This window comes from Hydra viridissima, unplaced genomic scaffold, assembly GCF_058129835.1.
Source record: "Hydra viridissima isolate aposymbiotic clone 2 unplaced genomic scaffold, HvirCarnegie_v1 scaffold_3, whole genome shotgun sequence".
Taxonomy (NCBI): domain Eukaryota; kingdom Metazoa; phylum Cnidaria; class Hydrozoa; order Anthoathecata; family Hydridae; genus Hydra; species Hydra viridissima.
In genome coordinates this window covers 5,902,060-5,925,888 of record NW_028324302.1, presented here as the reverse complement: position 1 = coordinate 5,925,888, position 23,829 = coordinate 5,902,060, and the positions used below count along the sequence as shown (strand labels likewise).

Here is a 23,829-nt window from a genome sequence, read left to right as displayed (position 1 = left end):
ATGAAGGATTAGCTGGTATGCTAAAAGTTTATTTAGAGCTTGGTATTAATCCTGGTAAAAACTGTAGTACACTTTGCAATCAAAGAGGTCAAAAAATTATAAATATAGCATAAAAATCTACTGATGAAGTAAAGCAATGTCGGAAACAAATTAGGACAAAATGAAAAAGTTATAGTTATAGAAAAAAGTTATAGAAAAAGTTATAGTGATCAAGATGAAGAAAGAGAAGGAATAGCTTATGGTTCTTAAAGTTTGTAGAGTTTTATTTTATTTCAATCTCCCAGTTGATATAGCTATTTAATTTAAAAAGTTGAATTTGGTAATCAAAATTTTGCTTTTAAAAATACTTTTTTTTAATTCAAAATTTTTCTATTTTTCTTAACAAGGATATCAACTTCTATAAGGAACTTAAAAAGTTAAATAAAACTCATGAAAAACTTAGTTTGCTACTGCTAATACATTGGGGATTGATTAAAAATCTTTAGAAATAAAATGAGAGCTTATTTGATATTTTAATTTGTTTTTTTAATGTTAATTGTATTAAATTGCTGATTTCTCAGAATGGGATTTTTTAGCACGGTGCGATAAATAACTTGAGAACTACTTGTTATGATGCTTTAAAATTTTGTACAATTATAATAACATATATGATGAACTCATATATGTTTGCAGAGTTATGGGCTCCAAAAGGGGGCTGTTTTGGGGTAAATTTTGACCCATTAGTTGTATATGCTGTATCTCCTTGGTTCTTTAAGCTAACTTTATAATTTTGCTTCCATGAGTTCTTTGATATATTATAAGTAAACAGTAAAAGTTTGAGTTTTGTAGCATCTACCATTGTCTCAATATTTATCGCAGCGCTTTTTGACTTTTTTAGGTATTGGGACCCAAAAAATGGGTCCAAATGTGAAATTTTGATTATTTTTTTTTTCAAATGTGTTATGCAGTTTTTTTAATATTATCTGAAAAAATCAATATTTTTTGGTTGAAATAAACGATTTTAGAATTCTGACCATACTACCACCTTAATGATGAATTGAACATCAGACAAATCTAATTCATATTCCTTAATCTAATGCATGCGTTTCCCATTTTCCTCAATCAAACTGATTGCCATAAGCTCAGGCTGACATATATGCTGCTAAACGAACTGGCCTTTGCCTAATCGGGTACTGCTCAGGATTTAAGGCATAAGCGGATACCGATTGTAGATAAACAACCAAATGCTTACTCAACAACACATTAGATGTAAAATGTATGGAATAGTTCTTACAGTAGCAACTGAAAAAGAGGTTGTACAGATGGGCAAAAGAAATCGTAGGGCAGAACCATATACACCACTGTCAGGTGTGAGACAACATAATCAAAATTCATAGCTAGTCCAAAAAAAGAGACGGGAGCTTGTAACATTTGTAGTCCAACGCGTTTGGAACTAGAAGTTCACCTTCCGACAAGAGAGGGATTGGTAGCAGAAAATGATTAGGTGTGACGGTGAAGTAGCATCTTCTCGGCCGTTTACATCATCTGACATTTTCGCTCTTGACGGTTTGAAAAAAAAAAGAATTGTTTACACATGATGGAATAAAGGATTCAGTTTTAGGTAGCATAAATGAGACAGGGTTTGAGTGAAGGGGATGCGTGCTAAAAAATGCAATAAATCATCAACTTAATGGTGTTAGTAGCAACTAAAAAAAATGTTTTAAAATATTTTAAGTGGCCCAGTTACTTAACGTTTTTATACATCTGAACAGCAATTCTTCTTTTTTATGAGCTGTCGACCAATAAAGTGCAATACGAAGATAGTTTTCAGTGAATCAAGTTGATCATCTTCAATTCGCGGACAACTCTTACTTACTCGGAGACGGAGAGTCTTTCTAGTTTCAAGTGTTGAACCACCATAGCTCATTTAAGGTTTCCCTACCTCGATTTAACAATTGATCAAATTCTAGTTTCAATAAGGAATTACCATTTTTTTTCCTCGCTGTACAGATTGTAAATTCAAATCTTCAGTCCTTGATATGTTCATTTGAAACTATATTGGATAGAGCATTCGATTTAGAGCATTTAACTAGATTTGATTCGGTCTCCTTGTCATAAGAGACCGTAGATATTTTAGATTTTTTTGAAGATGAAGGCTAATAGTTAAATAAATCGTCTTTGACTTTTGTTTTTTTGGAAGAAATTTAATTTAATAACTCATTGACTTTTTAAGGAAGTCTTTTGTTATTTTTTATTTCATTTTACATAGAATTTATCTTTTGTAAAGTAAAGCATTTCGAAGATTTACAAATTTTACAATTCAAGTTTCTTTTTTTAAGTATTACGCATTCTTGTACTTTAACGAGAAAATTTTTTGTAATTTCTTTTGTAGTTAGGCTTAGATCTCTTAATAAATTATTTCGTAATGCAGTTTTTTCTGATCGAATGATTGCAAGTAAATAATCTGCAGGGAAATAAAAACACAAATAGTGGCCTGAGTTACTTGGACAAATTCAATATAGTTGACAGTTTTATTATAACAATGTTTGTATTAACTAATTTATTTGCATAGTTTTATACAACAATTTACATCTAAAACTTAGTACGTCAAAAAAGTTTGAAACCAATCCCCACACCCCCGTAACAAATAATCACAAAAACACAATCCCCTCCCCCACTAAGAGCGTGACGTATATGATTTTTTTTTTTGTTAATGATCCCCACTAGTTTTTCATTTGCTAAAAGATCATTAAGCAATCTGTTCAAAATTTTCCAAAGTATCTTTACAGAAAAAAATATCGATACAGAATAAATAATTAATGAAATAAATTTATAGTAAACAATAAATTGACACAGAAGAACACCTCACTAAATATTACATAAAAAATAATAATAAAAAAAAACCGCTTCTAAATTGAACATCTTTCTTTACATCAGATTGATTTCTGTGGTAAGTTAGTTTTATTAAATATGTAGCTTTTCTCGATTACATTTCATTTTCTGTTTCCTCATTCAGATCACTTTATTCACAACATCCTTGTTTACATCGTTTTCCAAGCTTCCCATAAGAAACGTGTAGTTTCCGTTTTCTTGCGAAAAAACGCTATTACAGATTTTACGAAACAAAAGTGTCAACGGCAACGAGAATATGAAATTTATTATTGCTAGGGATATCTCGATCAAAACATTCTCGTTTTGATCAAGATAATCTGCAAGAAAAAAAGCCATTCGTTATTAGAATGCTATATTACGTAATCGAAATGTAATTTGGCCGTTCAAAGTCAAAATGCATTAAGTTACAATTTTTCATAGATAAGCTGAATTTCGATAGTATGCCAATCTTGGTGGGTGTAAAATGCATTAATATTGTCTTGAAGTTATGGGAAATTATTTCTTTTTATCACCTGAAACTAAAACGCAGTAAAAAAAGGTTTCTTCTAATTCACGATAAATTGATAAAACCCTCTATCGTGATAATGTATTGAATAAATTAATTGAATCAAAATGATTAATTGAATCAAAATGATTAATCGGATTAATATTATATACAATAACATTTAACGAATCGTTGCTTTTTATCTTCACAGTTAAAAAATTATACTTCTTTTAACATAGACTAGTTGATTAGTGAAAATTAGGCAGAAGAAAAAAACGGCTGACTACAAGTTTACTGTTAATTACCCTAAATCCAAACATATTATTTAACATAAGTTAAAATAAAATACACAGTCCTTTACAAAAATTATTCAGTTTTTTTAGTAAAATTATTGGCTTAAAAACATCAACTTTTTGAGCCATATAAAAAAGGTTTTTCTGTTTTATTGAAGCGTTAAACTGTGTTTAAATATCATTTACAGAACATTAGCGTAAACCAAAGAAAACCCTTAAAAAGTTAATTCAATTAACAATAGCATATCAAAAATGTCATTAACAGAGTTTTATTTAAAGTTTTAAAAAGGAGTTTTTAAGACTTAATAACTCAAAGTTTTATTTTACATAAAAAGTACTCTGATCTATAGACTCAGAATCTTTATGTCATTCTTTTTCTCCTCTTATCTTTAATCCATTTGATAATAATAAAAATCCAATTATATTTAAAACATTAAGTGGTTCCCAAGCGATATATATATTTGATATAATTTAGAAAAATATTCCATAAAACTTGAAAGTTGTCTTTCATATGCACTTAAAATGAATTCAAAAATCGTTAAGAAGAAAAAATTTTCTTTTGCGGAAAATTTTAGAAAGGTAAGAAATTTTTTTTTTTTACTGTTTAAGAGCTTAATTTACTTATATTGAACGTTTGATAGAAGAAGTATATGTTCAGTAAATTGAATTTTAATTTCAATACAAAGCGATCAATATTATTGGATTAAGCACCTTTCATATAGTTTTGAGTTTATAATAGTTTTAAATACAGTTGGAGGGTTGTTAAAATACTCTGAGATTTAAAGTTATATTTATTGGTTAAGCACAACACGCATGTATTGTTGCATGTATTGTGGCATGTAAGTATGTATGCATGCATGCATGCATGCATGTATGTATGTATGTATGTATGTATGTATGTATGTATGTATGTATGTATGTATGTATGTATGTATGTATGTATGTATGTATGTATGTATGTATGTATGTATGTATGTATGTATGTATGTATGTATGTATGTATGTATGTATGTATGTATGTATAAATTTATGTATGTATAATTGTATGATTGTTGCTTTTTAATGTAATGCACTTTTAAGCATGATACAAACACAATTGTTGTCGTTGATCAAGATTTGTACGATTTTTCACGAAAGAAATGTAATCGCAGTATTATTTTTATGTAATTCAAATTAGTGTTAATTACTAAAACTGACTTCATTTAAATGTCTTTTCATAGCATGTTGACAAACCTAAAGTTTTTTTAAATATATTTAATTATTTTCTAAATAATTTCAATAAAAAACAAATCAGAGTTGAACAAGTCCATTGGATGAAAATAATAATCATTGTAATTATAAATTTTGAAAAAAACGCTTCACAAATCTTACTAACAAAGTAATCGTTGTGTTTTTGCATTTTTTGCACCGCACTTTAAAAACTCTTAGAAAAAATAACAACCAAAAATTAACTACGACATTGCAATGATAAACACAAGCTACTGTTCAACCATTTCGAATTTTTTTTTTTTGTTTGAAGTCAGTTTTTCATTTTTTTAGATCTGCGAAATAATGCCAGGTAGTTTGTGCAATGACTTCACACCAGATGAAACATTATGGATATATCTTTTTCGACATGCAAGACTATCGCGATACTCAGAATGGAATTATAACAAAAATACTGATTTTGAAACTTTAACTCAAGCTATATTTGAAGAGGTTTTTATAGAACTTTTTTTTTTTTTGCTTGCTTTTGTTTAGTATAAAACCAGAGAAAACGTTAGTAAAAAAATATCCTAGCATTGGAGAATTATATACCTCGTCAAAATGTAAGAGAAAACAAACTGAAAAACATCTAAGAACTTTGATAAGCATAAAACTGTAACTAGGACAACGAATGGTGAAAATATTTATACTCGACTGCTCAAAATCACACTGCTTTTCATTCTAGGTTGTAAACCATCAAATGAAGATGCACTCAATTGATCAGTCCCCAGTCAAAAGACAAAATGTCGACATCTCTGCCCCTACTGAAATTATCGAATCTATCGCTGTAATGAAGAAATTGTTGTTGCAACTTAGTCCAGGTCTTTACAACGACGTCGGGGCAAAGCTAAATCTTATTACACTTGACAAGCGATCAGCTTGTAAAACTTACAGGTAAGTGCCCGAAATTTTCAAATGGTTTCTTAGACTGCCACTGTTGGATATTTCACATCTTTTTTTATTATTTTTGTATTTTGATTTAGTGATTTTTCAGAAGGTATGTTCAATAAAGGTATCACCTGGCCGTTAATCGTTTCGTTTCTATTATTCTCCGGAAGTCTAGCAGTTGATTGCATGAAGAGTGGGCGTAATAAGTTAGTGCGCAGTATTTACGATTGGACTATAGTCTTCACTACAATGAAACTAAAAGGTTGGATCAGTCAAAATGGTGGATGGGTAAACTTTGTAAAATACTGACTTCTCTAAATATTTCACCTAAAGGATTTAGATTAGACAGCACAAAATACCAATATATTTTTTGAAATTTTTTTTTTAGCATGGGCTTGTATCGTATACAAAGACGAATCCTGAAAAACCAAGTAATAAAAGCAAAACCTTTGTTAGTGGAAATCTCTTCTACCAACCCACTTCTGTAAAAACTTTTCCTATACTAATTTGGCTGCCACTACTACTTCTTCTTCTGGTGTGGATGGTTAATTATCAAACGAAACAAAAATACTTTAAAACAATATTCAAAGTATCAGATAATAGTGACTTTCACACATTTGTAAGAAACGATATGTAAAATCTAACGCTATGAACTGGTAGCGATATATTTATAACACCAGAAACCTATTTGTAGGCTTCTACGCACTTGAAAATCTAATTAAAATAAATTAACTTGTTTTTTTAAAAAAGAATATATAATTTTATTTGTACAATTTTGACATTTTTCAATGTGTAAGAAACCATGTTTAGAATGATAATAATGAAAGAAGAAAAGAAAAAAAGCAACAAAACAAAAAACAACTAAGCAATGACAATTCAAAACAAACTTGTTTACTAACAATTTTCATGACGTGTTTCATGATTAGAGACGTCAGTCGACTTCTACCATTAATCGTTACCATTAATCCGGAATTAAAAATTAAAAACAAAAGAACTGTTATTATTCTTAACACAATGTCTCACCAGGGTACATCATCCGATGGTTAACCAATTACTTAATTTTTTTTTCAAGAAAGGATCCAATAACCATAATACGCAAGTAAAAATGTGAAGAAACGAAACCATGGAACGAAGGAAAAATGAAAATATGGATTGAAGGTTTCGAATAGAATACATTCATTTCTTTGGATTAAACCTCCGATATTTACTTTAAAGTACAAAGCCATCTTATATAAATATACAAATTATATGTACATATATTTACATGAAATTGTCTACATTAGAAAAATCTTCTGCAAAATTTTACATATAAACATATTTCTAAATTCCGATAATCGAAATATTCGTAAAAATTGATTGCCAACTATTTTGATTTTCTTAAATTATTTGTTCAACCAACCCATCATAATCCCAAAAACACTTTTTTAAACGTGAAACAAGTTTACAAGTGGTATTTTCAGCTAAATAACCCATCGCATGTGCACATGATTCATATTATAAGACTGGATTTGAATTTCACCGTGAAAACGTTTTCTCGATATCTCTGGTATATTGATGACATTTTATATCACTGGCTTCAGGTCTTTGATCTTGGTCACTCGCTGTAAGTAACTGAACTAACTTTCCCTGTATAAATAAAACTCAGTTCATAACAAATGAAATAAATTATCTTATACATTAACAACTGACTACCAACAAGAAGAAATTAGGAACTAAGTGTACCTGAGAGGTAGACTCTAAAGCTGCCGGTAAAATATTTCTTTTAAGCTGATATATTGTCTGAAAACAAAATAAAGTCAGATATTAAGCAAGACTATTAAAATAAAGATCAACTATTACTTTACTGGATTAAAAAATGAATAAATAAAAAGAAGAGCTGCGCTCCCCAACTAACCTGTATGCGTTCCATTTGAGTTGAAAAAGAACACAGGAGTTCAAAAAAAATAAGCCCTAGAGAGTAAACATCAACCTTGTGATTGTAAGGTCTCCCACACACTTGTTCTGGACTCATGTACAACTGTGTACCCACCTGACCTGTGTGGTTCTCATCGGCATAAAATTTACCTTTGTCTACAACAGAAAAATCGAAAGTTTGACATTCGAGCAGCGTTGTTTAGTAAGGAAGTTTAGTGTAGCCCTTGAAGCAATCAAATAAATTTATTAGAAAATGTATATTAGCTAAAAAAAATAGTGATTGAAATCGTTTAACATTATAGAGATGTATCACGTCTTGTTACTAAGTACTTACGCATGCCGTCTGAAGGTCTTGTTATTGCAGTTACTAATCCAAAGTCTCCCACTTTTACCGATCCGTCCATTGAAAAAAATATATTTGCAGGCTACAAAATGTATATCAAAAATGTTTAAGACAAACTGTGTTTAAACCAGATTTTTTTAAAAAAAGTTTCAGAACATTTTATAGTAAAAAGACATTACTTTTAAATCTCTGTGCATCATTCCTAAACCATGGAAATATTCCACAGCATTTACAATCTAAAAATAATGTATTTCTAAAATAATATAATAAATATACAAAAGATATTAAAATTTACAATGGTTAATCTATAAACTGACCTGAATGAAGATGTCGAAGGCTTGAGATAAAGTTATTGCACCTGATTTTTCATTTAGCCAGTCCTTAAGAGTAGCTTGTTGACATAATTGCATTTGTATGTATAGGAATAAAGGTGGTTCAGTCAAACATTTAGAAGACCTTGAACAACATTTTCCTGAAACAAATAAACTTTTCATCACAAGCCTTTATAATAAGAGCATTTGTTATATTAACTTAAGCAATTGGGTATGTGACAATAATCTGGCTAATAATAAGTGTGACAATGTGACAATGTGGCTAATAACAAGAAAAACAACAACAAATAAGTAACAAGTTAACTCTTAACAACTGCATCAAAAGAATAGTAAAGCTTACCAACTACTCTTTTACTAGAATCTTTTTCTTTAGGTTTGAAGTATTCGCTAGAGTTTTCCTGATCTCTAGACAATGAACGGGTTTTTTTTAACTTTATATTTGGTTCATTTACAAAAGTTTGTTTGCATATTCCTTCAATTGCATTGTCACATTCATCTTGAGTGAGAGTCTCTTGTCGTTGCCTACTATTTTCTTCACAATCACTTTTTTGATTATCAAACACAATATCAAAACTATTTTCTGTTGTTACAACATCCTCACATGAAGAATTATCATCAAAAAAAACATTGTTATGAGAAACTAGGCTATAATCTGGTACATCAGATGAAAACTCTTCTGCACCTGGATCAAAATTATATCTCTTCCCAAGGGGATCATTTAATAAATTATCACATTTTCTAGAGTTTCTAATGATTCTCTCAGCAGCATCATTATCTGCAAAAAAATAAAAAGACTTACAATTTTTTAGCAGCATCATTATCTTAAAAATATGAAAGAGCAAAATTTAAACTAGAAACCATGATATCATACAAAATTGCCAAAACCATAATAAATGTATACTACATAATGATACAATTCTAAAGGAAATAGAATATAAAATTGAAGACCTAATATATTTTTTTCTTCATTCATTATCTCAACAATCCAATCATTTGAAAGCGCATATGAATTTGTTCCATCTGTTTCATGGGTTAGAAAAAAGTGGCGATCTGTTGCATGCTGCCAGCCAGGTGGTGGAGCCTCCCACCAGGCATGAAAATAGCGAACAATACCTGGGTGGTCAAGCGCTGCTAAAGCTTTCACTTCGCGCATCATCTTTTCCTTAGCATCTTCACATCGTGGAAGATATATTCGCTTTATTGCATATTCACAATCATCTATTTTTTTTTTGGCCTTGAAAACTACACCGAATCCACCTTTCCCGAGGCACTCTAAATGCTGAAAGTCTACTATATACCTAAAAAAAAAAATTATACCATGAAAAACTTTTTTGTAATCCACCTTTCCCGAGGCACTCTAAATGATGAAAGTCTACTATATGCCTAAAAAAAAAATTATACCATGAAAAACCTTTTTTGTAACATTAATTCTAAATAAAAGCAGTTAGTGTTCTTACCGAGATAGAAATTCGCCACTTCCATGCTCTGAGACAGAATTTTTTTCAAGAACCTAAATTTAAAAAAGCACTCATCATTTGGTGCAACTGTTATATAAAATCTTTGAAAAGAAACCTAGAGAAAATTTTCTACATTTATTGACTCTTACAATAACTAATAATAAGTAATAAAAACATTTGCATCTATGTTAAAAAATTAAAACCATTAGTCAACATGCTAATAAATTTTTTAGATTTACACTACTTCATTTTAAACATTTTCCCAACCTTCCAAACTATGAATAAATTGAAATAAAATTGTAATTCAAAAAATGTATAACAACCTTATAACTCAATAGTTAAAAAAAAAGTTAAAAAAAAAAACTGTTAAAGAAACTATAAAATTAACCAATTAAAATGTGAAATTATTAAGTTAAATCATGCTTACTGTATCCACACCATTTTACATGAGAAACAACAAAATGCTTCTTATTTACCTCTTGAGCAGCTCTGGGGGTGGAAATTGAGGAAAGTCCATTGTTTGCAACCACTGCTTTGTCATTTTTTACTTTATCACTAGATGTCAACTAAAAAAAGAAATAAGCATATAACATAGTTTCAACAATTTTGAAAATGTATGAAGATGGGAATGGCAGTAAAAAAAAACTTTGACTAAATAAAAAAATAGCAAAATGTTCCTTACAGAGTTATTGTTTTCTAACTTTCTCTTTACCAGACGTACACCCATGTTAATACCGATTGCTATAATTACTGACAAAGCAACTATCTCCTTCCTAAAATTAAATATTTATCAAGTTTTAAAGCTAAAAAGAAATTTAAACAACTTTAAAATCAAATTAAGTTAAAAAATTAGGAAAGTTATTTTCTTTGGGGCTTAACAGTTTAAAGAAACACTAAAAATAGTAAAAATATAAAGCTCAAGATGTTTTTTTTCAAATACTCTTCTTTCAATAACTCTTGAAAGTTACATTTTCTTTTAAATCTCCCCTCAATATTTAGGTACTAAATAACTTACTTAAGGGGATCCAGAAGTAAGGATAAATTTTGATTCATTTCATTGAAAAAACTTTTTTTCTTAAAGTATTATATCATGTGATGTTGAGCATTTAATTGTGAGCATAAGCATATCACTCTTTATCTTGAAGCACATTTAAATAAAAATAAGTAAAATAAAGAAAAATCTTCTTAACAACTGTATATTTTGGTCTGCTATAAACTGGGAAAATCAATGAAGGAAATTAACATCAAATTGGCTTTAACAAACCCAGATAGCACTCCTTTGTATATCATTATTTGGATATGGATTAACTAATTTGAAACTATGATTGTAATTGGTACACCTGGGAGTACCAACCACAATCACAACACCAAAGAATATCAAGACCATATGGCAACTCATTGACAATGACCTGTATTTATCTACATCAAATTGAAACCCAAACAATTTTGTCCTACAGTACTGTGGAAAAGAATCATTTACAATCATTTTTATAATTGAAAACTCACATCACACTGGATCCCCCACCAGGTTATGACAGATAAAAAATCAAAGCATGTGGCCTTTTGCTTGCAAAATTTGAACAAACTCAATGAAGATAAATGGAGGTTTTTGACATTTTCACAGGCAAAGATTCCTGGATATACTTGGAACATGTTGGCCACAAACAGTACAATTCATCATGGGTCAGAGAATCCTCAAGAAGAGTCATCTGTTGAGGCCAATTTAAGCCTAAATGCATGGTTACTGCCATGTTTAAATCAGCAGGCCTCATCCTAATTCACTGCTAGGATAATGGAAAAACTGTAAGGGCTCAAACATACATTGAAGATTGGTTCAAGCCTGTTGTTAGTACAATCAATAAGGACATTGCAAAAATCAGACATTTTTGATTTTTAGCAACACCAAGCAACATCCAACTGAAAGTTTTAAAAAGCATATTACAGAGATAGTTGTTGTAATACCCAAAGAAAAGTGGCTAAAGACATTTAAGAAGTATCTGGAGAAATGCAACTATGCATAAATGATAAGGGGAATAACTTTAAACATTTAAGTAAATAAACTTTTTAGACTTTTTTTTTATTTTATTGGAAACCAAATAAATTTTAATGTTTTCAATGAGTATATATCTTTATATTTATACATCAATATGTTCATAATCTAATTTCATGTATTAATGAACTAACTAGGACAACTGCTTAATCAAAATAAATGTTGAAGATTTACTGCTCCTTGATAAAATAGTCGATGAAAATAGTTTTTCAGATAGTCAATGAAAATAATTTTTCTGGAATCAACTTTTTTATACAAATATCGGTTTTATTTTAGAAATTTCCTTGTTAATGAAATAATAAAATACTTTATTTCTGGTATTTTTTCTATCAAATATTATTTTAAAGATCTTAGTTGAACAAAAACAACTTTGAATTTAAAGTCTCATTTTTTACTAGTTCAAAAGTAATCTATACAATAATAACCTCGCAATATGCGTAATAAAGTAAAGGTTGAAATGAAAAATAATAAAAATATGAAAAATAACTATAGTCTAAAGTTAAAGTTTGTGTTGCTACTGTAAACCTTTTTACTAACTGTAAACTGAGTCATTTCAATTTTATTTTAGTATCTCATAAATGGCAAATCTTTTTAATTTTCACCATAAGGCTAATAAAAGTTACCTTTTTTTTCAAACAACAAAGAAAAAATTCTCCTTTGATATTAGCTTAACATACAATACTAAATTGCCAAAGAAATACAATCTTACTGGAGAATCAAACCATATAATCACTTTTCAGTGGCTTTGAAGACAAAAAGAATTTTGTATATATCTGTATATATTTTGTATATAAATGATGAAATTACATTTCTTTTGTAAGTGAAATAAAAACAGATTTGAGATTTGTTACATCTTTACTAAATATAGCTCTTAATAACAATTTTTAACACTTTTCTTATTAGCTTTGATCAAATATGTAAATTGGTCACAATGGGTACAGGAAAATACATGTTTTCATATATATCTCCTGGAACATTTTACCAAAATATTAACTGATTGGAAGTTTTTCTCTGAAGAAAAAAAAAAAAAAAAAAAATTCTTTTCAGAACAAGAAATCATAAAAACAAAAAAGAATGAACTTACCACCAATCTTTAATGCTTAGTGGGACTGGAGTTGCTCCATCAATAGTCATATGGCTTTTTTTTCTCTCACACATATTGGTGTTACTGTAGCATTGATCTTCATTATTATCAGAATCACTTGACTCAGTTAATGACACTTCTGTCGGCGTATGATTTAGTACAAGAATGTAACCATTGTCTACAAAAAATATTATCATTATGATATCATTGAAATCATTATCTTTGTCAACTTCAACATTATCACCATTGTCATGGTACTTACCAAATGGATAATCCAAAGAGTTGCTTATCCCCAGTTGCTTATTATTGTTAAGTGCTGGTGTACGTGAATTTGAAGAGGAAATGAAAGGACGCCAGTGTTTTACATAAGGTTGAGAACGAACCTGCAGACTAGATGACGGAGAATTTTTTGGATGTTGTACATATATTTGTCCATCATGGAGCCCTTAAAATAATTCAACAAAATTTTAAATATGTAGCTAATAACCTAGACATAATAAGACAAACAATACAATACAGGAGTAACACTACAATTCTTTGTATTAGTGTTAAAGCACTAATACAAAGAATTGTAGTGTTACTCCTGCATTGTATTGTTTGTACTGCCACAATATTCTCCACTAGTTGGAAAATATTGTGGCAGGAGAAACTTTTTGGTATTCCACACACATACACATGAACCATGAATGCAGAGATAATATCACAGCAGAAAGATATACATATAAAACATGAATCCAGAGATAACATCACAGCATAGACATGAACACTTGAACCATTGAGAACCAAAAATTTAACATGTTTCTAATGATATACAAAATAGACCTTTTACACCCAACCGTTTGCTGTTGATTTAGTATTTAACATTAAATATAAAAAGCATCTCAATAAAATATAATTGTATATCAAATATAGCATTAAATATAACAAGCAATATAAGTCTTTGTTTAGTAAATGTTCTGCCAAAGAAACTGAAGAACTTAAAAGATACCTAGATTGAGTATGAGATTTAACAAGGTCTTGTGCTGGATCTCAAGTTTGACTTTATCATGTAAATATTTTGAACAAACCTTTTTCTCCATGAACAAAGTTACATTAAGTCAACAAAGAGTTAAATATCAATCTGAAATTATGGTTTTTACATAGATGATTGCAAGCTTTTATGATTGTTTGTGTTTTCTGTTTAAAAATATGTAAAACTTTTAATATTATAGTAATAACCCAAATTAAAACCTTAACTTAGATTAGTTGGGTTTTTTTTTTTTTTTAGGTTGATTTCTTATCAAGTTAATTTTTGAATTTTGACTTTCTTGATCTCAGCAAAAAGAAAATTGTAAAGATAAAGCTCCAAAAACTAATCATTATTATTAAATAAGATGAATATAAGACAAGTAACATAAGGCCAATTAAGACTTTGAAATGGAAACTTGGAGACAAATCTTGGAGTCTTCACATTGTTTAAAAAAGTTTCTTAACCAATTGTACCTATTGATACTTGGTACAAGATATTTATAAAATTTGGACTTCCTGTGATTTGGAGGAAGGCTTGTACTATTATTTTTATACTATCAATGAAACTAAATGTGTAGTAACTCACACAAATTTCACTCCATGTTATCATATAATCAGAGTTTTTTTCCCCATGATAATATAGCTCAACAAGATATAATTTTGAGTAGGAACAACCTATTCTTGTACAGTAGGAGAAATGTTCTGCAAAATATTATCTGATTCCATTAACTACCCATTATGTCTTTCTTTAATAGTCATGATTTGTAAACTGTTATGGTTTTTTGGCTTTTAATGAATAGTATCAAATAAGCTACCAACTTATATTTGTGTCATTTGAAATAAAGTAGAAATTAATTTATATATTAAGATACATGGTGGTCACAAAATTTTAAAAGTTAAATTCCAGGACATTTCCAGGACATTCCAGGAGATTTTGTTGCATTTTCCAGGACATTTTATATCCTATTAAATGAATATTATCAATTATCTTTACATTAAATTTATTCATATTGATTGAATTATAGAATAGAATATTACATATGTATAAAATAATAAATCATAGATAATTCTCTTTTATCTAAAATTAAATTCAAACCATTTATATAAATTTTTTTTTGCATAAAGAATTTTATATTACTTCAATATTATTAGTAATTTTTTAACTTAATTTAGAAAAAAAAATTCCAGGACATTTCAGGACTGTGGCCACCATGTAGATATTCAATCCTATAAGATTCCTGTGTTACGTATTTTTATATCAATTTTTAAACAACAATTTATGTATGGAAAATAAACTTGTTTCATTGAAAGCTTTTCTGCTTTAAACACATAACGAGCTCTATTTCAATTTATTTAGAAAACTTGATCTTAAATAAACTTATATAAAAGTTGGCAATTATTTCTTAAAAACCAAATGCTGATGCTTATTTATTGCTATAATTGTTATTTTTAAGTTTTTCCAATTTAAAGATTTACCCATATATACCCAAGTGTCAGGCAATGCTTCCTGATCTAAACTTCTTAAAAGTCCATCTTTAAGTACATCCAACTCATGCAAGTTTCCGTCCTCTAAAATCCATGCTTTTGCAATTGGAGAGCCAAATTCAATTGACCAGTTAACAAAAGTGTTACTTGAAACCATGCCACTTTGAATATCAAAAATCAAATTATCTGAAAACCCATTAATACAAGATGCTTCAGATTGCGAAGGTATTTCCCGAGAAAATCCATCATAAAAATCTATTTCAAATGTTCCCACTGAAAAGTTCCACCTTTCAATAAAACAAATATATGCAATAATAATTTAACAATGTTTATCACAAAAGTTTTTTCTTAAATAAGGTTTGAATGAATCTTTAGGTACATCAAGAACAAAAAAGTTTAACAACATTTTTTACTTTTCAGTTTTCACTTACTTTTCAAGCCCATTTTGAGGATTTACTACTCGTATTGTTTGCTGAATTCTACGTAAAGACAGAAGATCTTTTTGGATTATACTTTTCTGATCATTTGGTTGACATCCAACAGCTGAGCATTCAAAAGCAATCTGAATAACAATTTACTCAACAATTATGAACTTAGCATGCAATTTTGAATTTATTATAACAACTATATTACACTTAAATTAAAATCTCATATCGTACTCATAGATTTTGGAAAAAAGAAATTATCTAAACGTGTGTGGTGTCTGTGGTACCATATTTAAGTATGGCTACCACATACATTTAAGTCCAAGGTACTATATACTCAGTTAAACAGTTTTTATTATTGTTATTAGGGTCTGTGTTTGCATATAAGAACCATAACAAATACTCTTGGTTATTGTGTAAGCAGCAAAATGTGAAATATTTGTAAAATGTATTATTAGTAAATTGACTATTAATTGGTAATTAAAACAAAAAAAATAAATAAATAAAATATAACTATAAGAGTTTAAATCATAAAAAACATTAAAAAAAAAAATCATATTGTCTATAAAACACTTGAGAGATCATCAAGAAAGAATTACTTCGCCTGAATGTATATCGATTCCAGTAAGCTTTGATTCCTTTGAGCCAACAACATAGGTACCATCAGAAAGCTTTTGTAACTGTCCAAGAAGATAATCTGCTGAGAAAGGAATCCTCTAAAAAAAGAAAAAAAAAATCATAATAAAAATTTTTGATGTCAAAAAATATCTTTTTTTAAACATAAAAGATAACTTTTTTTAAAATTAAAAAAACTTTACTCATTTTAAAGGTTATTTACACTGATTCAAGAAATCTTTCAAGAAATCTATTCATGCAAAATAGAGATAAAAATCTACTTGTATTTTTTAATCATCTTTAATGACCAACAAGATTTTCAATTTCAGCTTATCTTCAGTTACTGAGCCTGGTAATCCTTGCTAAGTAAGATTTTTTTTCCATTTCAAAAAATTGATATGCCAGCAATTTTCAATCATCCTATTTATTCACTTACGCTTAGCATAAATAACCTGATTGAATGCCAAAAATTATTTTTAAAATTTATCAAAATAACATCAATGTTATTAGATCTTATTGCATCAAAGTACCGGCCATTGATACACAGAACTCAAGTAACTAATAGGATAATAATAAAGCAAATAATAAAAAATTGTGCCAATTAAATTATTTGTTGAAATATCATTTTGTCAATAAAAAGTTGTGAACAAAAACTTTTTGTTATTTTGCTGGTAATAGTATAACAATTAAAGAAAAAGGGCAAAGCATAAAGATGATACTGTCATATATTTTCCAAACAAGGAAATAACTGCCATTGAAAGAGAACTAAAAGCAGATCTTTAAAAAAAAATTTAATACTTAAATATTTGAAATACACACATAAATATAGAAAATATATACACAGAAATATTTGATGACAATCTCAGAAAAGGCAAGACCAAGTCATTATTACTTGGAACTCCAGAATGAGTTTTGGTTTTAAGAAAATTTGTAGTTTGAAGTACAACAACACAAAAAAAAAAAAAAAAAAAAAGAACTTCTTTTGAATTTCTACTTCAAATTAATTTGGTATTGCTGTAAACGTTATTATCACAGTGAAGTACTTAATAGCAGCTTGTGGGTAGTAAAAAATGTGTATTAAATGATGACATTTGTAACAAATTTTAACACAAGGAACTAAACTACTCAAAAATTTTTAAAATCAAGTTTACACAGAAATACTTTTATTATTATTATAATACTTTACACAGAAATACTTTCATTATTGAAATTACATAAGTTCCTGTTGTATATTTTGGCAAGTGGAAAGTTTATAAACATTTGATTTTTTATAGACTTCTGATTCTAACTGAAGGTACTTTCTACATATTTTTTACTAAATCTTCACTCATCTTACTGTTCTTTTGTTGATACAAGAACTATTATCAGAAATATCATTGCAAATGTACTTACAAAATTACCATTTTAATGAAGATAAGCCTTCCAAATACAAAGAGTAAATGAAAAAATATGTAAAAGTAAACCATGAATGTTTGGATTTGCTGATATTACTCAAGGATTCCTAGAAACTTATGATTGATGGTCATTAAATACTATTGCAAAAAACTTTAAGCACTAAACACCAATGATAGCAATTTAGATGAAAATACTTTCAAAAAGATATCATCCTACATCAGTACTATATTATCTAATAAAAATTCATTGTCATTCACTCACAGACAATAAAATTCTAAAAGGACAACTTACTTCTAAACAGCAATCAACTAATCAATTAATAAAATGATTGCAAATCACTTACAGCAAAACTATCTTTAGATTTTTGTTAGTTTTTTCAAATTTGTCCATAAGTTGCAAAGCTGTTTTTTCTTTTTAAATTATTTTTATTTCACATAGTAATATAGATAAAGTTCATCCCATAACATTAAACTCATGAATGAGTTCAAATATAAGTAAGTTTCTTAGCAGCTGGAATGACTTGAGTTCAAGTGGGAAAAAAAAAAAGTCTCACCTACTGAGATCTCTGCATTAAACTTATATATTTGTATTCTGGGATAGGTTTTCATTTTATGTACACAAACATTTGCTGTTATGAAATGTCAAATAACTGAACCAATGCTAAGGTTCCTATATTCATGGCAATAAATATTAATTGTCAACTCCAATTAAATTTTTGGAAAATAATTAGCTAAATAACTTTTGTTGTTTTGTGATGTATCTATTGAAACTACTAAATTACCAGCAACAAATATGGCTACATTCATATTATTTGGAAAACTCATATAAATTTAGGATTATTCTCAACCATCACTTGAAATTAAATGATGATTTCAACAAAGCCTACAAAAAAATATCAGGAAAATTATAATTGTGTCTGAAAAATCAACCTTAGCAATTTTTAAACCTGTTGTTGTGCTGTTAATTAGGCACTGCTCACCAAGTAACAAATTTGGAAGCAAAACTCAATTATCTACAACTATTAGAGAAAAGAGCACATAGTATCATCTGATAATCTAGCCATCAGAAGTTTAAATTAAAACTAACCTCTACAACAGGCTTCATAAAAATGTGTGGATTAAATTTTTCCCAACTATAGAAATTGTTTTGTTAGGATGTACCACACCCAACAAAATAAACCAAAAACCTAAATGTTAGATTGACTATGTGAAACTAAGTTTTAGTATGATATTACTGTTGGATACATCTTACATATTTGCTAACATGCATGGTGTATTTAACAATGATGTCTGATATCATTGCTGCATACATCATAGATATTATACAGTATATATTTTGCTTCATATATTAATATAGTTAAACAAACTGATTAACTCATCATAATTGATAAAACAACATTTTTAAGGAAATAAAAATAAGTGAAAAAGTACTACTTGATTTGCATACATAGATGCCATACAGTTTTGTTTAAATAATATTGTAAGAAATTTAAAAAAAAACTCATCAATATAATTAAATACTTTAAAAAAGATAAATTAATTTTAATAGTCAATATTAGGATACTGTTTAATACAAAAAAAGTAAACCTCTAACTTCTCTCCATTCCACGTGTATAATTTTCCATCCAAAGATGGAACAACTCGAATATCAGAAAAATCATGCATTCCCTAAAGTTAAAGTGGAGTTCTTAATTCACTGCAAATATATGTATTATCTGCAAATATACTGGATTATCATAGCTTATTACATAGCATTCAATTATTTTGCATCAGAATTAAAGCTTCCAAATTTTATAATGGTATAAACAACTTGATAACAACTGAATTAAAAAATAGTAAACACAAAATTTGAATTAAAAAATATGTAGATCCAAAAAGCTTGTAATTTTTTTCTTAAATTGATAAGATTGAATAAAAAATACTAATAATAAGGTTCAAAAACATTTGTATAACAAATTATTCTTGTATATTCATCTCATAAACATTCAAAGAGAGATTTTTATGTGCATATGTAGTATTTAAAAAAAAAAACAAAAAAAAACTGACCTTAATAGAACTTAAACTTGAAGACAGAAGAGGTTGTGTAGAATGAGAAGTCCACTTTATACTCCCATCATTTGTATTTAAACAAGAAACTTTTCCATCAATAGTGCTGATTAAAAGATATGACCTAAGTAGTATTGTAAAAAAATGCTAATAAAACAGCTAATAAAAAAAAAGCTTCAACAACAAAATTTTACTGCTAATACAGTTATAAAGCCAAATTGATCATTAAACAAAATTTAGCTTTTTATTTAATATGTATTTAAAACAAAAGATGTATACACATGTACAATAAAATATAGATTGAATAACTTTTATCTATATAAGGTAATGTTATATCAGTTGTAAACAGTTATGGAAAAAAACTTTTTAAAAGTTGCACAAGACACAGTTAAAAAAGAATAAAGCAAATATTTTCAATTTTCGAAATTGAACATTTAAATATGATTAACATGACAATCATTTTGGTGTAGATAGCAGCAGAGATTTTTACTGTTATTTTGACTGTTTACATACAATAGATTAAAGTAGTAGGCGTCTTACATACCTAACTTTATAAAAGTTCAAAAACTCCTAATATTTTTTGAAAAAAATACTGTTAGTATAAGCTCTCTTTAAGAAAAATAATTTTAAAATGTATATGTATACCTCACTTCATCGGGACATTCTATTTTAGATTCAGATTTTCTGAATGTGTTAATATCTGGTACTGGATTATCATAGCTTATTATTTCTGGGCTTAATTCAGATGCAACATTAAGCAATAAGCTGGCAAGGCAAGAAAAAAGTAACATATCTTATTTTCTGAAAACATGGAACAGAGTATTAGGTATATACTATTACTCTTAGAACCTTTAGCTCAAACTTGAATTTTAATAGAATAATGCTGTAGCAAGCAAAATGACGTAACACTGTTTTATTTTGTCTCGACCTTTTGGTGGTTTTAAAATGTATATATCTTTTTTGATATTGCTAATCGAGTTTCAATATTTTTAAACTCCTCATTTTGCAGAACAAAAGTTTTAACGTCCGATGAGGTTAAAACTCATTTAAATGACACAGCATGTATCTAAAACAGAGAACCAACAAAAAGAATATCTAAAACTATTAAAGAAGATTGTTCCTATAATCATTTTAAACATAAAAAACTAAATCAAAGAATAGAAGAAAGGGGAAGTATAGGCAAATCCGCAAGTGGTGTATGGTACCATTGCCAATGCGAGAGTTTTTGTAGCCTTTCCCCCCACTCTGTCTTCTAAAAGCATAAGCAGTTGGATGTCCAAAAAAACTTGTGTTTGGGTCCCCTCAAAAAAGAAAACAATGGATGCAATACCTTTTTTAACAACTTCTAATAGTGTTGTTAATCTAAATCAATAATATACCTAGAAGAGAATGATATATTAGATTATATAGCGTGTATATAAGCGTGTGCATCCGGGTATAGCCTACTTTACTACATGACAGTAAATATTAAATAGAAAGAAAATTATGTTTAATAAAAAAGTTCGTGCATAATCTTTTTAAATTTTAAAGAAATTACTAAATCTAAAATTTACCAGAATAGCTCTGTTATTTCTTTTAAATAATGAAAAAACTATAACTTGTTGCAATAATCCAGGAATACATTTTGACCCACAACCACGCCAAAAGTATGAAAACCAACTTAATCTGATCTTAAATAATCTGCTAAAATCTACATATATGGATTATATGAAGTACGAAAGATCCAAAGAAAACTTGAGGATATTTTTAGTAGAGCTCTGAGTTACGACCGTCCGATTCCGGCTTGTACCGACTTTTTTGTCTGAAGTTCGACACCTACTCGTAACAAACTTGGAAATTCTGACTTCCTTTCCGAGTCAAGTCGTAACGTTTGAATTTCCCGCGTTATGAATCGTAAGCTGTCGTAATTTTGCGTAATCTACCTTGGTTCAAGGTTTCAACTAAAATTTTTGCGTGATGATAAAATTTATGAGTTGATGTTGAACCTTGGATATCCTAATCTAGTTTTAGTAAATTGAATAAATGAATTATATTATGACTTAAACTGCAATAAATCATTTTTAAGCTTTGACTAAAAGCTTTGTCTTGTTTTATTACGAACTATTACTTTAGATTACGGTTCATACCGACTTAATTCCGACTTTGTCGTAACATTAGGTTAGATTACGGTTCGACTTCGACATTACGTCGTAACATTAGGTATGATTACGTTCCGAATCGACAAAGTCGGAATTTTTTAGGCTAACGCAGAGCTCTAATTTTTAGGGTGTTGAAAATTAGAAAAGTGAGGGGAAAAAAGGCTGCTTTGTTAAAAAAAAAAAAATCAATCTGAATATTTTTAAATATACAAATTTCTACTGATAAACAGAGATATAAAAGTTAAACAAGAATTAAAAAATTAAAATTAAAAACAAAATAAATAACAGAGTGTCTCAAAAATTCTATTCAGTTTTTTAGAATTTTATTTCATTTCTATAACTATAGGGTTGTGGTTTACAATAAATATTCAATTATAAAAACATTATATGTGTTAATGTTAAGCTGTACATCAAAACAAATGTAGAGCTTTTTTTGAAAAATTCTAAGAATTTCGATATTTTTAATAAGTACAACTGATTTTAGATGTCTCAAAAACTCAGGGGATCGAGGAAAATGTTTGAGGTATAGAGACTTTGATATATCGAAAAAGAGGTTGAAAATAAGGAAAATTACCTTACTTTCGCCAAAACCACTTTGTATTTATCTTTCAAAAACCAATAACAACCAGGTTACAATTTTTAGGAAGAATCTGTAACCTGGCGCTACTTCAAACCATTTATCTTTTCCATCTTCATTAGATCTTTAAGTGTAAGAGCTAAGGATTGTATTTCATTGCTGTATTTTGGGCTGTATAGCGTAGCATATTGCAGCGTTTCAAAAACATCTTCCAATAGAACATTAGATGGGCGTGGCGAAGCTTCAACATCTATAAATTCGCTTCTTACCCGTAACTTCATGATCATCAATTTCAAAACTATGGTCTAAAATCCAAGCTTTGATTTCAGCATCGGTAGCTAGTGAATATTTGGTTACTACATCATAATCTAAACCAATGAAAGTTCTTCTTGGATGACGGTAAGATCTAATTTTCGCAAACGGTCAAGCTCTTCTTCCAAAGGTTTGAACGGGTCATCATCATCAACTTCTGCCACCTACCTCAAGTTTGATTTGTTGAAACCAAATTTTTTAAAACAATTGATGACAGGGTAACATCCCAAGAAGAAAAACGATTGATGACATAACATCCCAAGAAGAAAAAAATTTTTCATTGCTTGAAGGATAGAAATATTTGGGTGGAGTTCGCTTTTGTTAACAGTATTGATAAGCAATTTTTCGACGATAATAAACTTTAAGCTTCGTATTACGCCTTGATACATGAAGGACAGATGTGATGCTAGAGAGAAGAAATATCAGGTTGACATTAACCTTTAAAAGCACTACTTTCCTGTCCTGAGCACGAAAAGAAGAGTCATGCTTCTTTATCCATTAGGTAAAATGGTCTCCGGTCACACCAACTTTTTAGCTAATTTCAATATGTGCATGGGAGTTGTTTGATATGCTTAAAATATCGTGTAGTTTTCATGGCCTACTTAAAGTATACGGCCTTATATTCAGCATATTTGCCGAAAAAATAGAAGGCCAGTTTAGTATGCGTTTCTAAATAAAAGTGTAACGAATCTACATAAATTTAAAATTGAAATATTGAAAATAAAGAATGGTTAACAAATGTTGTGTTGTTGGCTGTTTTTCTAATTATTCCAGGCATGATGTGGTGCCAGTGTTTTTATTTCCTGTAAACGAAGAATTAAGAACTAAATGGATAAAATTTGTAAATAGACTAAACTGGATACCAACT

At 28.6% G+C, this 23,829-nt stretch overlaps 2 protein-coding genes across 5 annotated transcripts; one reads left to right on the top strand and one right to left on the bottom strand.

Moving 5' to 3' along the window:
* The first annotated feature begins 4,087 nt into the window (after positions 1-4,087).
* Positions 4,088-6,554, top strand: LOC145180662 (uncharacterized). Of its 3 annotated transcripts, XM_090083552.1 has the most exons (6): positions 4,417-4,487; positions 4,729-4,789; positions 5,188-5,346; positions 5,579-5,787; positions 5,877-6,069; positions 6,170-6,554. In XM_090083552.1, the coding sequence occupies exons 1-6, from the start codon at positions 4,462-4,464 to the stop codon at positions 6,416-6,418; spliced, it is 897 nt and encodes a 298-aa protein (XP_089939678.1). In that variant the 5' UTR covers positions 4,417-4,461; the 3' UTR covers positions 6,419-6,554. The 3 variants fall into 3 exon arrangements, with proteins under 3 accessions (XP_079911715.2, XP_089939679.1, XP_089939678.1); XM_080055589.2 differs by lacking the exons at positions 4,417-4,487; positions 4,729-4,789 and adding an exon at positions 4,088-4,227; XM_090083553.1 differs by lacking the exon at positions 4,729-4,789 and having other exon boundaries at positions 4,346-4,487.
* Positions 6,555-6,960: 406 nt separating this feature from the next.
* Positions 6,961-20,891, bottom strand: LOC145180661 (eukaryotic translation initiation factor 2-alpha kinase 3-like). 2 transcript variants are annotated; one of them, XR_016451347.1, is made up of 19 exons: positions 20,580-20,891; positions 19,935-20,058; positions 19,476-19,556; positions 16,479-16,595; positions 15,886-16,016; positions 15,446-15,741; positions 13,224-13,406; positions 12,962-13,139; positions 10,510-10,600; positions 10,304-10,393; positions 9,828-9,880; positions 9,319-9,668; positions 8,711-9,145; positions 8,356-8,510; positions 8,218-8,274; positions 8,030-8,120; positions 7,676-7,918; positions 7,504-7,560; positions 6,961-7,407 (listed from the first exon to the last, which is right to left on the bottom strand). XR_016451347.1 is itself a non-coding variant. In XM_090083550.1 (19 exons), exons 1-19 carry the CDS (start codon positions 20,723-20,725, stop codon positions 7,297-7,299), a joined length of 2,922 nt encoding a protein of 973 aa, XP_089939676.1. In that variant the 5' UTR covers positions 20,726-20,891; the 3' UTR covers positions 6,961-7,296. The 2 variants fall into 2 exon arrangements, 1 of the variants encoding a protein (XP_089939676.1); XM_090083550.1 differs by having other exon boundaries at positions 7,676-7,851.
* Between the last annotated feature and the right edge of the window lie 2,938 nt (positions 20,892-23,829).

What these genes read in the sequence shown, in the direction of transcription:
- LOC145180661 (XM_090083550.1), bottom strand. Translation starts at nt 20,725, where the DNA reads ATGTTACTTTTTTCTTGCCTTGCCAGCTTATTGCTTAATGTTGCATCT. An exon ending in CTCTTTGGATTATCCATTTG is followed by an intron (nt 13,140 to 13,223) that starts GTAAGTACCATG and finishes TATTTTTTGTAG; the next exon opens with ACAATGGTTACATTCTTGTA. An exon ending in AGTGGCGAATTTCTATCTCG is followed by an intron (nt 9,669 to 9,827) that starts GTAAGAACACTA and finishes TTTTTTTTTTAG; the next exon opens with GTATATAGTAGACTTTCAGC.
- LOC145180662 (XM_090083552.1), top strand. Translation starts at nt 4,462, where the DNA reads ATGTATTGTTGCATGTATTGTGGCAT. An exon ending in CTCAAGCTATATTTGAAGAG is followed by an intron (nt 5,347 to 5,578) that starts GTTTTTATAGAA and finishes TTTTCATTCTAG; the next exon opens with GTTGTAAACCATCAAATGAA. An exon ending in TCAGTCAAAATGGTGGATGG is followed by an intron (nt 6,070 to 6,169) that starts GTAAACTTTGTA and finishes TTTTTTTTTTAG; the next exon opens with CATGGGCTTGTATCGTATAC.